At 37.3% G+C, this 14606-nt stretch overlaps 1 protein-coding gene across 2 annotated transcripts in view; it reads left to right on the forward strand.

Annotated features, from left to right (window-relative positions):
• AGO3 (argonaute RISC catalytic component 3) overlaps nucleotides 1-14606 on the forward strand; it is a 220630-nt gene that overhangs the window by 86442 nt on the left and 119582 nt on the right. The window contains exons 4-5 of one of the 2 annotated variants that reach the window (XM_006886442.1): nucleotides 2952-3160; nucleotides 5551-5687. In XM_006886442.1, coding sequence (XP_006886504.1) covers nucleotides 2952-3160; nucleotides 5551-5687 — 346 coding nt within the window. The remainder of the gene's footprint in view (nucleotides 1-2951; nucleotides 3161-5550; nucleotides 5688-14606) is intronic. The other variant, XM_006886443.1, reaches the window with a different exon arrangement.

The following is a 14606-nucleotide window of genomic DNA, read 5'->3' on the forward strand; positions in this document are numbered from 1 at the left end:
CATCTGTCAGCTGAAATATTGGTATGTAGTAAGCATAAAGCCCTGATGTACACCGTTCTTGATTTTAAACTATGCATTATATTGTGAACCTTGCAGTTAAATACCTTTACATTAAAACAGCAAGTAAAACTCAATAAAACACAAGTAAAAATCTTGTTTTGGCTTCTTGACACTCCATTACAATTTTAAGTTTCTTCTGACATCCATTTAGATTGTTTCTTTTCACTTTCACTAGCAAGGTTGTGTGATCTGCATATCACATCTAGTTATGAGTCTTCCTCTAATCCTGAGACAAAATCTTCTTCATAAATTCAAGAGATAGCTACTTGCTAGCTGACTGGAAAATAGCCAAGAAATGTAATTCAGCAGCATGTGGAAATGATTTAACAATATCATTAGTATCATAAACAAGTCAAATCTTACAGAAGATTATCTAAAATCAGCTAGAATAGAGACCTGTCAGAAGTTCACAACTGTTTTTAGAAGGAACTGTGGCACCCAGGATATCATTGCTGATGTCAGATGGATCTTGGCTAAAGTTAGAGAATAACAGAAGACTATCTATTTGTGTTAATTATTGACTGTGCAAAGGCATTTGACTATATGTTGTTGGTTCTTGTTAGATTTTGCTGAGTTGAGTGTGACCCATAGCAGCCCTGTGAACAACGGATCTGAACCGTGTCCTATCTTGTACCATCTTTACACTTCCTGACACACTATAGAGCCCATCTGGTTGAGGGTTTTCCTCTCTTTCCTCCCTTTCTCTCGTTTGTTGACCCTTTACCTTTCCAAGTATGATGTCCTTCTCCAAGGAATAGCCCCACCTAGCAACGTGGTCAAAGTATGTGAGGCAAAGGTTCAACATCTTTGCCTCCAGCGATGTATTTTTTTTGTTCTTTTCTCAATCCATGGGATATTTAGTACTCTTTTCTCCTCTGTTTTTGTAACGACCTTTTGCTTTCTTCGTGGATGATACCCTTGATATCACCCCACATATCATTCAGTCTTCAATCGCTGGTGTTCTATGTCTCAAACCTATTCCTAAAATGATCTTGAAATTAAAATGGAATTGAGTCAAGATAATATCTTGGTTTCTATATACTTATTTTCATTTCAAGTGAGAAGGACTTGAAGCACTTGTTGAAGAAGATCAAAGAATACATCCGTCAGTGTGGATTGCATTTCAATGTCAAGAAAACAAAGATTCTTACTGCTGGACTGATAGGCAACATCTCTGATGGGTGGAGAAGAGATTGAAACTGTCAACAACGTTATCTTACTTGGATCCACAATTAATACCCTAGTACCAAGCAGTCAGGAAATAAGGAGATACTTTGCACTGGGAAAATCTGCAATTAGGACATCTCCAAATTTGAGGAGTAAAGATGTCAGTGTAGCGGTAAAACCCAGATTGAAAATAATTTGAAATGAGGAAACAATAATAAACATGATTTAATAATTGAAACATGTAATGTATGTAGCTTGACTGTTGGATGTTGCTAGGAGGTTTTTTCTTTCTCCTGTCTTTGAAATGACCTTTTGCACTCTATAGATGATATCCTGGATGGCATCCCACACCTCACCAGGTCTTTGATCATTAGAATTCAGTGCTTTAAACCTACTAAGATAATTTTGAAATGTAGGTAGAATAGACTCAAAATCATGTTTTGGTTCTCATGGACTTGTTTTAGTTTTCTTTGGCCTCAATTTGAATTTACACATAAGTAATTGATAGTGTGTTCCACAGTCTGCCTCTGGCCTAGTTTTGATTGCTGAGATTGAGCTTCTCCAACAATTCCTTCCACATATGTAGTCAGTCTAATTCCTATGAAATCCATTAGGTGAAGTCCATTTGTAAAGTCACCATTTGTGTTTTTTTAAAAGATATTTGCAGTGAATAAATCCTTGAGCATACAAAATTTGATCATTCTGTTTCCAGCCTCACTTCTGTCACCAAGTTTATATTTTCTGATTGTCATACCTTCTTCATTGTTTCCAACTTTTGCATTCCAGTCATAAGTCATCATTAACAGTTCTTGATTGTATGTTTGGTCAGTTTTGGATGGCAAGGTTTGGTAAAAATTTTCTATTTCCTCCACTTTGGCTTTAGCTGTGTATATTTGAGTAATAGTTTATTAACAGATTTTTCTTTCATGTGTATGGATAACACCCTATCATTTACAACATTGTACTCGAGGATAGAACTTTAAATTGACTTTTCGACTATGAATGCAATACCATTCTTCTCTTTTCCATTCCTTGCATTGTATACTGTGTGATTTTCTGATTCAAAGTTAGCTTTTAATTGTATGGATCATAACAGATTGTGGCTAACATTGAGAAGAATGGAAATCCCCAAACATTTAATTGTACTTACGTGAAACCTGGACATAGATCAAGAAGCTTGTTCAAAAAAGAGCAAGGGAATTGCATGGTTTAAAATCAAAACAGGTTCACATCAGAGCTATAATCTTTCTCCATACCTGTTCTTTTTTCCATTTAGTCATTCCCTTTTATCCCTTGCAGTTTATTTCTTTGTTTTTGGTTCATATTAATAAGATATTCTTTCTTTTAATTAGTAAATATATGGATATTCTCCTAATTTCCTCTTCTTTTTCACACAAAAGATGGCATACTATTTGTGATCTTCTGTACTTGATTTTTAAATTTAACAATTTAGCTTGGAAATTCCCTAGCACTTTCAGGAGCTCTTTCTCATACTTATTTTTATAGCTACCTAAATATTTGAGCATTAAGATAGCTGCTAGTTATTTGCAGTGACAAATAATGCTGGGCATGGAACACTTATGTTACTAATAAGAATTTTTTTTAAAAATTTGACCTTTCCCCTTGATATTATATTTAATTAAAAATTCTATTTTTTTTTCTTTTTAAACATTTGCCAGTTTTTTGTTTTCCTATTTACCAGTTTGCTGTTTTCCTATCAACAGGTAGATTTAGATGTTACATTACCGGGAGAAGGTGGAAAAGATCGACCTTTCAAGGTGTCAATTAAATTTGTCTCTCGTGTGAGCTGGCATCTACTGCATGAAGTTCTGACAGGACGAACCTTGCCTGAGCCACTGGAATTGGACAAGCCAATCAGCACTAACCCTGTCCATGCTGTTGATGTGGTGCTACGACATTTGCCCTCCATGAAGTGAGTACTTCTTGCTTTTTTTCCTCCCTCTTCTATAGATTTTTATTTAGATGGGAAGGGTTTCTTCTTGATATTGAGTGTGCAGGCTCCTTTAGTTGATCTTCACATACTATATATCTTGATTTTTTTTTTAAGTTGCTCAATAATGGTATGAATATAAGTTCATTTACAAGAATAAGTTACAGGAAATATATAACTTAAAATTAGTAGCTTACCTGTTGTGGTTTCTTTTTTTCCGTTGTGTTTTTTTAAAATTAATTTCAATAAAAGTTTACAGAGACTTAGGGTTTCCAGTCATTCATTATTGCACTTTTCTCCCTACCCATCCCCTACCCCCTAATACACTCTTCTCCTTAAAAAGAAAAAGAAAAGCTCTTTCATTGTTGCACAGTCCCTTTCCCCCAAGTCCACTCTACTATGCAGTATTCACTCTGGACTTCTGTAATGACAAGAATACCCATTCATTTTCCCCTTTAAAACAGTTGTCTCCCTCATCTGTTTCAATGCAGTATACATTTTTCCTCCCCTCCTTCTGTCTTCCCTCAACCCTGATGTCAGTCCTGTTTTACAACAGTGACCCTATACAATATTTATTCTTTTGTGTCTGAGCTATTTCACTCAACATAATGTCCTCCAGGGTCATCCATTTTGCATAATATTTCATGAGTTACTTGTTTTTCAATGCTGCATAGTATCCCATTGTGTGAATATACCAGAACTTCTCTATCCATTCATTTGTTGATGGGTATTTGGGTTGTTTCCAGCTCTTTGCTATTGTGAACAAAGCGGCAATAAACATGAGTGTGCATATATCTGCTTGGATGGAAGTTATGGTTTCTTTAGTGTTTATTCCCAGTAGTGGAATTGCTGGGCCAAATGGTATCTCTATTTGCAACTTTTTGAGAAAGTGCCATACGGCTTTCCATAGTGGTTGTACCATTTTACACTCCCACCAACAGTGAATAAGGGTTCCAGTTTCTCCGCAACCTCAGCAGCATTTGTTGTTTGCTATTCTGTTAAATTTTGCTATTCTTACTGGGGTGAGATGATATCTCATAGTTGTTTTTACCTTACCTGTTTTAATGAGTATTTTAATAAAAAAATATCTTTGATAGAAAAATTCCTTAGTCATAGATATTGAGTACATATTTTCCAATTCATTCTCAATTCCTACTCTTTTACTTTTATTATATATACTCTCTAATGTATATGTGATCAGTATGTCTTTTGTAAATAAAAATGTCTTGCAAAAAAAATTACAGAGCTGTATTTCTTCTGATCAGTAATTATTTACTCTTTATCATTTCCTGAGTTTGGAATGTAACTTTTAAACTTGCTTTTAAAAATGTGTTTGTAAAAGGAGCAAGGGCAGCAGGTGGACAGCTATATCTGACCTCTACTGTCCTTGCAAAGGGGTATTGTCTCCATTAGCAACATGCACAGCACAAAACCAATTCTCATGAGGTCAGACATGTCCCCCACATTCCCACACCTCTTTTAACTAATTCCAACATCAATCCTACTGTTCTGCTGGGTCCAGAATCTGTTGCATTAGCTCACAGAGTACATGGAACCATACTTACAATTATGGAGTTTATTAGGGAATTAACAGGATACAATTTCAGTTGGAAATAAGATACAATTTCTTACTCAGGACAATTTATGAAGCATGCTCACAGGCCCTGCAGCCTTCAGCCTGATTTTATAAGGCCAGAGTTATAAAGCTCTTATTCTTGCCAGTTATGGCTTTCCCCTTCAGACTGCCAACAAATGGGTGATGGCTCCTAGCTCTGCTTTCATGGGGTTGCAGTCCCAACATCACCTCTGCTTCATGTCTGGTATCTGGTTTTCTAATGTGGCTGTTTCAGTAGAAGAGTAGGAGAGTACTCCTGTAAATCTGGCTGATGGAAGAATCTCTGGCCCCGAAGGGTGTGCTGCATTCTCTTGATGGTTCCTTGCTGATGGTGAAAGTCTCAAAATCTGCCATTAATTATACTTAATTCAGTCACAAGATTAGGTAGTCCCCTTGTGGATAGGCTGACACACCCTGTTCACATATTGCTGCCCATGCACATGGCAGAGTCAAAGTCAATGGCTAGCAGAAAAGTTTTGACCAATAAACCCTTAAATCCACAGTGTTTTATTTAAAATTTATTCATATTCAAACATAATCTTATAAAATAGGTAGTTTTATTGAGGGAAACTGAAGGAGGTTTTTTTCCCCATTTGCTGCTTTTGTTTTCACAAATTTGGAATATGTTTTGTTCTATATGCCCTCTATAAACATGATAATGACAAATTAGTTTCTAGTGCTCTAGTTACTCCTATTCTGCAGAGTAGTTAAATATATGGGAAGGAAAAGACTGAACATGCCATTTTAATTTTTGTAGATATACGCCTGTTGGACGTTCCTTTTTCTCAGCTCCAGAAGGATATGACCACCCTCTGGGAGGGGGCAGGGAGGTATGGTTTGGATTCCATCAGTCTGTTCGGCCTGCTATGTGGAAAATGATGCTTAATATTGATGGTAAGGAAACTAAAGCCATACTCTATGTTGACTAGTTAATTTATATATAACCTGTTAGATGTGTGGGTGTAGCTATGTTAATAGCTTTGTATGTATATATTTTTATATCATTTAATGCACTGGTATATTGAAATAATATTTGAATATTAAAATAGACTAGGAAAACTTTCACATTTTATTATGAAAGCTTTTATACAGAATTTATCCTAGTTGCTACTAAAAAGATCTGGTGTGCAAAACAGTGTATATAAGCTTTGTATATAAACCAGTATAAAATAAACTTTTTTAAAAAAAAACCAACTAGATATGAAAGTCTTGGCATGATCGTCTGAACAGTCTTTTAGTATAACTCATCTTTTGTTCTAAATCTAAGTCAACATTCAATCATTAAGTATGTATTTTAGAAGAAAAGAAATCTGTTAGTCATGGTGGCCTGCAGATACTATGTCTGCTGCTTATACGTAGCACATGAGCTAAGTGGTTGCTGTGATGCTAAACACTGTGACACTGATGTGCCAAATGTGATAACGGTTACCCATGGTGGACAGTGTTTGGTGGAGCTTCCTGATTAAAACAAGCTTGGAAGCAGGAGTGACATCCACTTCCAAAATGGCTTGCCCCTGGAAACAGTATGAACAGTGCTCAGGTCTTTTGTTTATAGGATTGCTATGAGTCACCTCGACGGCACTTAACAACAACAACAACTACAGCTGATACTTAATGTGTCACTGTCTCTTTTTCTAGCTATTTTCTCACCAACATTTTCTAGAATACAAAGCAGTAGAGAATATACTATGATGAATTTCCTCATGGATAGCTATAATCCAAATTGTTGAGATTTTTCTGCTCTTGCACATTCTTGACTGTGTTTCTTTCTTTATTACATTATTTTCAAATCAAATCCCAAATAGCATGTTATTTTGTCTATACATATCTTACTATGCATCTTTCAAAATATGGCTGTTTTCTTAACATAGCCACATGTTATTACATGTAAAAAAATTAAAATATTTGGTCTCTAATATACTGTCCATAATCAGATTTCCATGTTATCTCAAATCTGTTTTTAGTTTATTCATTCTAAATTGACCCAGACAAGATCCATAAATATTTGATTATTATACTTTTTAAATCTAATTGTTCCATTTTTCTCTCTTGTTTTTTTTTCTCCTTTTTATGCAGTTGACTTGCTGTCAAACTGGTTTACTTGTCCTGGAGAATATTCTCAATGTGGTTTTCTCCTTTTGTTTTCTTATGGGGTCTTTCATTGCCTTGTTCAATTGGCCCATGTATTCCTTGAGAATGGAAGTCAGTCATAGAATTTTGATTTTTAACAATTGTTTGAAAATACATCAGAAGTTCTTCATATCACATTATATTAGGAGGCATGTAGTTTCTAGTTGTAGTTTTAGTGATGCAAATACGCAACATAGTATAGATGAGAAAGTTTAGGGGTGATAACTGAACTATTATCAACTTTTCAGTCACCCTTTCTTTTACTAGTGATCTATACATTAATGATTGCTACTTGAATTTTTTATTTCCCATGTTTTTACCAGCTGGTAGTATTTTCTGTTCTTTTCCCACTAGATGGAATTCTGATATGGAAAGAACTTGTTGTTGTTGTTATGTGCCATCAAGTCACTTGCGACTCATAGCGACCCTATGTACAAGAGCTTTATACGCTCTTCTATCCTGTGCCAACCTAGCCACTTATTCCCACCTCTCTAGTCACAGAATCGATCCATCTCATCAAAGGTCTTCCTCTCCTTTGCCACCCCTCCACTCTGCCAAACATGATATCCCTCTCCAAGGACCAGTCCCTCCTTGCAACATGCCCAAAATATGTCAGACGAAGCTTCAGAATCCTTGACTCCAGGGAACATTCTGGCTTCACCCTCTCCAGGACAAACTCCTAGCGGTTCATGGTATATTCAACACTCTTCTCCAGCACCACAGCTCAAAGGCATCAATTCTATCAACCCTATTCACTGTCCAACTCTCTGATGCATAGCACGTAATTGCGAAGACTATAGCCCAGATATTGGCTGCATCATAAGAGATTCACAGCAGCATGGTATGTCCAGAATCACAGAAATCCTGATGGCTTGAGACTTAGACCATCACATCAGGGGCTGGTCAATGGGAGATGGGTATTGAATGGTGTAGGCAAAAGGAGGAAGGGATGGTGGTGGAGTAAGGAAGCATCGGTGGGCTGTAACACTGAATCTACTGGTCACTGTTATAACTGGGCATTTGTCTTTCATCGGTTCTTTTCTGTGGAATTCTTGTCTGTCAGATACTATTTTATATATATTTAAAGATTGAGACAGACTAGGAAGAAGGATTGGCCATCCACTTCCAAAAAGACAGGCCTTCGAAAACCCTATGTATAGTGTGTATGGAAAGAACTTAGCCCCTATGAAATGGAGCTAGTTAGTTCTCTTTAATTACAGTTTGTTAAAAGGGACAATAGATGCTTAGTTCTTTGTCTAATTACCAATTTTTGGAGTACAGGGTTTTAACTCTAGATATTTCCCAATGAGTTGTGCTTGAGGTTTGGGTTTGGTTTTGTTGTTATTTTCTATTTTTTAAAAATTGAGTTTTTGTTGTTAAGAATATAAAAAGAAAAAGAATATAAAAAGCAAAACAGTTTCTGCTATTTAGTTCTCCGTAATTACAGGGACCATGATTACATTCTCCTCCTCCACGTTGTTCCTTCTCCAGTAATACAAACTCTTTGTCCCCTGAGTTACCTATCTTTTGAGTTGCTTTTGCCAATTTTATCCCATATAGATGGTCTAAAGAGGGTGCTATGCTCAAGAGAAGCATTCTTTATTGCTAAGCTAAATTATTACATGGTTTTAAAAAGACTTTAGAGGTGTTTTTGGACCAAGGTTTAAAATTTCAAGAGTATCTCAGAGCCATGATTTCACCTAACCTCCATGGATCCGGAAAGTTGGTATTGTGTGAAAATGTGAAACTGTTCTGCATTTCCCCAGAACCAAAAAATGTTTATGTCCCTGTAACCACAGCTTATGTTTATTGTATAACATTGTTAATTTCATAATAGATTTTTGCTTTCATTTAGTCAGTAGGTATGTTCACCTAATTTTCATTGGAAGACAACATAGTGAAGTAAATTTAGGAATTTAACTAATCAGATAACTAAGCCCTGGTGGCTTAATGAGTTATGTACTGGGCTACTAAGAGGTCAGAAGTTCAAATCCACCAGCTGCTCTGAGAGAGAAAGATGGGCAGTCTTTCCTGAAAAGAATTATAGCCTCAGAAATTCAATCGAAGTTCACAATGAGTTGAAATTTACAGCAGTGGGTTGTTGTATTTGTTACTAATAAGTTATTTAATGAACATCTATTAAAATTTTATATTTATGTAGCTTATTGTTATATGCCATCAAGCTGCTTTTGACTCATAACAACCCTGTCTATGTACAACAGCTCTGAAACCTACTCTATCTTGTGTCTCTGACACACCTACCCCTGTTACTCCAGTCCCCGAGTCAATCCATCTCATCCAGGGTCTTCCTCTCTTGCACTGGTCTTCCTTTCTTGCACTGTCCCTCCATCCTTCCAAATAGAATGTCCTTCTCCAAGGACTTGTCCCTCCTTGCAACATGTCCAATATATGTGAGGTGGAGCTTCAACATCCTTACCTCCAAGGAGCTGCCTGGTTTCATCCTCTCCAAGACAGACTTTGTTCTCTTAGTAGTCCACGGTATGTTCAGTACTTTTCTCTAGCACTGCAACTCAAAGGCATCATAATTTTAGCACATTTGTACAATATTTCCTAATATTAGGACTATTTAAAATTCTTTTGCCTTAGAAATGTAGGCTTTTCTTTTATAAATTTTTTCTTATTGTTATTTGCCATCATGTTCATTCCAGCTGCTGACAACCCCATGTAGGCAGAGCAGTAGAATTGTTCCATATAGTTTTCAAAAGTAAACTATCAGAAGTTCCATAGGCCTGTCTTTTGAGGTACAATCTGAATGGTTTAGTATTGTCAATCTTTTGAGTCATAGTAATTGGCTTAATGTTTTTTTAGGTTCATTCAAGGCATCATGACTTCATTTCCTTTAATGGCTTAGTAATAGTTCATTTTATATACATTTTGTATATTCATTCATCCCTTGGTGAGCATTTGTGTTATTAAGGCTTCCTATATTTTACTTACTTATACACACACACACACACACACACACACACACACACACACGCACACTATTATAAGTAAGGAAGTATGAACATGTGTGTGCAAGTTTTTTGTGTCTGATTTGTCTTGGGTCTATATATCTGACAGTAGAATTGCTTGGTCATGCAAGTATTCTGTTTAAATTTTTTGAGAAACTGCCAAACTTTCCTACAGAAACTATATTACAGTCTCCCAATAGTGTCCAAAGGCTCTTCTCTGCATCCTTGCCAGCACTTGTTATTTTCCTTTTTAAAAAATGAAAACTACATTAGTGGGTGTGTCTTGGAGAAAGTGCGACCAGAATGTTTCTTGTAGGCAAGGATAGCAAAGTATCATCTCACATACTTTGTGCATATTGCTAGGAGAGACTATACCTTGGAAAAGGAAATCATGCTTGGAAAAATGGAAGTTCAGCAAAAGAGAAAGGTGTTGAACCAGATGGATTGACACAGTGACTACAGTAGTGGGCTCAAGGGTGTTGGGGCTGGTAAGGATGGCACAGGATAGAACAGGATTCAGATCTGTTGTTCATAGGGTCACTATGAATCATTCTCAGCTCAGCAGCCTAACAGTAACAACAGCTGGATGAGAAGTAGTTCTCATTATCATTTAGATTTGTATTTCTTTAATGATGAATAATGTTGACCATCTTTTCATTTGTGTATTCTTTGAAGAAATTTCTGGCTTTTTGCTTTTTTTTAAATTGGATTTTTTGTCTTTTTGTTATTACATTGTAAATAGTTGTGTATCTTTCTGATACATAACCCTTACTAGCTAGATTTTCTTCCATACTGTAGATTCTGAGCCCTGTCCTATTCTGCATTATCCCTGGCATTCTTGAGCCTGTTGTTGTAGTCATTGTATCAGTACATCTCATTGAAGGTCTTCCTTTCCTTTGCTGGCCTTCCACCTTTCCAAGCTTGATGTCTCTTTTCATGGAGTACCTTGTCCTAACAATATGCCCAAAGTATGTGAGGTGAAGCTTCACCATCGTTGGCTCATAAATACCTCTTATTCTGAGATTAAAGAAAATGACAGATAACAGAGCAAGTGATTTTTATGGAGGAAAACATAAATATAAGAGATAATACTGATTACTCTAGAACTCCTAAGAGAAAAAATGTTATATGCTGTCAAGTTGACTGTGACTCCTAGAGACCCTATGACAACACATTTAAATCTTACCTTGTACAATACCATTGTTACTGTATACACCATGCTCAAGACTGTGTTACAATTGTTGTGTCATTCCATTCTCTTGAGGGTCTTCCTCTCTTTTGCTGACACTCTCTTTTTCCTAGCATGACTTCTTTTTCCAAAGGGGGCAAAATAGTTGGGTTGTTTGTTTGGGTTTTTTCCCCCAGTTTTTTACTTTATTATTTGTGTGTGTGTGTACCGTTGAATCAGATCCAACTGGTACAGGAGGAGATTACCCCTCCTTCTCTAGCAGAGCATGTTGTGGACTCAAGCTGCAGACCTTCGGGATTGCAGCAGAGCTTCTTGTCACTAGGCCACCAGAGCTCCCCAAAACAGTTATTTTGAACCTATATGCAGAACAGATTTTTTTTCGGGAGGTTGGACTCTGTGAAAAGGATTGAAGGAAGACTCATCGACAACCTGTACTGTTCAGATGATGCAACCTTGCTTGCTGAAACTGAAGAGAACCTGAACAATTTGCTACAGAAAGTCAAGGACTGTAGTCTCCAATATGGTCTGAAGAGCAACATTAAGATAACAATGATTCTCACCCTTGGGCTGATTGGCAGCATCATGATAGACAGTGAAGAGATTGAGATTCTTAACAATTTCAGCTTACTCAGTTCCACAGTCAGCACTCTTGGCACCAGGAGTCAAGAAATCAAAAGATGGGGCTGGTTGGGCCACTTGCTCCAAGGAGGCAGGCTGAGACCGGCCTGTCACCTGTGGTGGCTCTTGCTGCTTCCTCACCCTCTCCGCCAACATCGTGCTACAGTTCCTGCTTAGATTTACTTTTGGAAACATCATTGGAATGTACCTGGCTCAGAACTACTAGATACCAAACCTGGCTAAAAAGCTTGAGGACATCAAGAAGGACTTAGATGCTAAGAAGAAGCCACCTAGCTTGTGAAGGCCCTCTTCTGTAGGCCCTCTGGGCCCCCAAGGATCTGCGCTCCCCGAGAGCCTCCTCATCCTCGAACCAGCAGTGTGTGGTCATCAGAGCCTCAGCGAGATTCCTCTTTACTGGATCCTGAGTCGCCTTAGAGCAAAAATGGGGCCTCTGATGAAGAGCTCTGCCACCCCCCCACATGCTCTCTCCCCACCCTTGTTCCAGCTGGCGGGAAAGTCCAAGACTGGATTACGGTGCTAGATAGTAAACATAAACTTCAACTTGGGGTGGGGGGAGAAATAAATAGATGAATTGCATTGGGAAAATCTGCTGTCAGAGACCTCTTCAGAGTGCTAAAAAGCAATGATATCAGTCTAGAGACAAAAGGTGCACCTGATCCAGGCCATGATCTTCATGATTATTTGTTTTGCATCAGAAAGCTGGACAGTGAATAAGGATGGCAGAAGAAGAACTGCTGCCATTGAGTTGTGATGCTGGACAAGAGTATTGAACATACATACCATGGACTGCCAAAAGAACAAACAGATCTGTCCTGGAGAAGGTGAAACCACGTTGCTTTTTGAGGCAAGGATTTTGAAGCTCTGTCTCATATACTTAGAGCATGTTTTCAAGAGAGACCAGCCCTTAGAGAAGGACATCATGCTTATAAAGGTGGAGGGACAACATAAGAGAGGAAGTCTCTGGATGAAATGGATTGACACAGTAACTGAGAAAATGGGGGTAGGTAGGTGTATTGGAGACAGTGAGACTGGCTCAGGATAGGGCAGAGTTCAGAACTATTGTATATAAGGGTCACTATGAGTTGCAGTCAACTCGATAGCCCATAGCAATAGCAACATATATGTTTCATTCTATTTCAGTTCTGTTCTGTCTTTTTCCTGATACCACATTATTTAATTATTATTGTTGTTGTTGTTATGTGCTGTTGAGTCGCTTGTGACTCATAGCGACCCTATAGTCTTTCTACTTTTCCTTTTTCAATATATTTTTTGGTATTTGGCATCTCTTGCAATTCTGTTTGAGTTTAAGAATTGGTTATTCCTTTTTCAAAAAAAGACTTGAAATTTTGATATAAGTTGAATATAAACATCTCTTTATAGAATATTGACATATTAACAGTATTAATGTTTTCTAATCCATGTCTTTGAATTTATTTAAACCTTGAATATCTTTAAGCAATTTTTTAGTTTTCTGCCCAAAATTTTCTTACTTTCTTTTTTTTTATTTTCTTACTTTCTTGAGGAAGTTATTCTTTATTATTTGTTTTGGAAGCTGTTTTAAATAGAATTATTTTAAAATGTAATTTCCAAAATGCTCATTGCTACTAGATAGTCTACACAGGTGATTTTTTTTCCCTCATAGTTGATTTTTTTGTGTATGCTGACCTTCTAATGCAGTGTAATACAAGCACACAATATTACCTTCTTGCTGATCTTAATGTCTTTCACCATTAGTATGTTAGCTATGGGAATTTTAATAAATTTCCTATGTTTTGATGGTTGTGTTCCATTGAGTCAGAACCAACTCCAAACTAAACCTTCATCGGGTTATCAGAAGCTGTTAATTGCAGTGGAGAAAATTGCCCATCTTTCTGCTGTGGAGAAGCTGGTGAAGTCAAACCTTTGGGTTGACAGCACAAGTCTTTACCACTAGGCCATCAGAGCTCTCTAGTAAGTTGATGTTAATTGTTAGCTGCCATTGAGTCGAGTACAACTCATAGTGACCTATGAACCTTGTCCTGTCCTGTGCCATCCTCATTATTTCTTACATACTTGAGCCTACTGTTGCAGTCACTGTGTTAATCCATCTTGTTGAAGGCCTTTCTTTTTTGCCTACCCTCCACCTTCCCAAGCGTGATATCCCTTTTCAAGGAATAGCCTCTCCTAACAATATGCCCCAAGTATGTGAGACAAACTTTTGCTGTCTTTGCCTGCAAGGAGCATTCTGGCAGAACTTTCTCCGATATATTTCTGTTTACTCTTTTGGCAGTCCATATGCAGTACTCCTCTCTAGCACCACAGCGAGAGGCATTAATGAAAGGCATTAGTTCTTCTGTCCTTATTCATTGTCCAGCTTTCAGATGTATAGCAAATGATTGGAAAGACCATGGCCTGAATCAGGCACACCTCAACCCTCAAACTGACATCATTGGTCCTCAGTAATTTGGAGAGGTCCCTGACTGCAGACTTTCCCAGTGCATCTCTTGATCTGCTGGCTGGTATTGGCTATGGATCCAAGTAAGATGAAATTGTTGACAATTTCAATCTTTTCTCAATCTATCATGATGTTTACTATCACTCTAGTGGTGAGAATTATTTTTTTCTTTTTTAAAAAATGTGTGTGTGTACCATCAAATCAGATCTGACTGGTACAGGAGGTGATTGTGCCTCCTTCTCCAGCAGAGCATCCGGTGGATTCAAACCACACACCTCTGGGATTGCAGTGCAGCTTCTTGCCACTAGGCTACCAGAGCTTGCCATAGAATTTTTATTTTCTTGTTATTGAGATGTAGTCTACATTGACAGCCATGGTCTTTTTTTTAAAAAAAATTATTAATTTCAATGAAAATTTACAGAGATTGAGGATTTCTATTCATTCAT

The sequence above is a fragment of the Elephantulus edwardii genome, unplaced genomic scaffold (genome assembly GCF_000299155.1).
Source record: "Elephantulus edwardii isolate Elephantulus edwardi_28Jun2011 unplaced genomic scaffold, EleEdw1.0 scaffold00049, whole genome shotgun sequence".
In the NCBI taxonomy this organism is placed as follows: domain Eukaryota; kingdom Metazoa; phylum Chordata; class Mammalia; order Macroscelidea; family Macroscelididae; genus Elephantulus; species Elephantulus edwardii.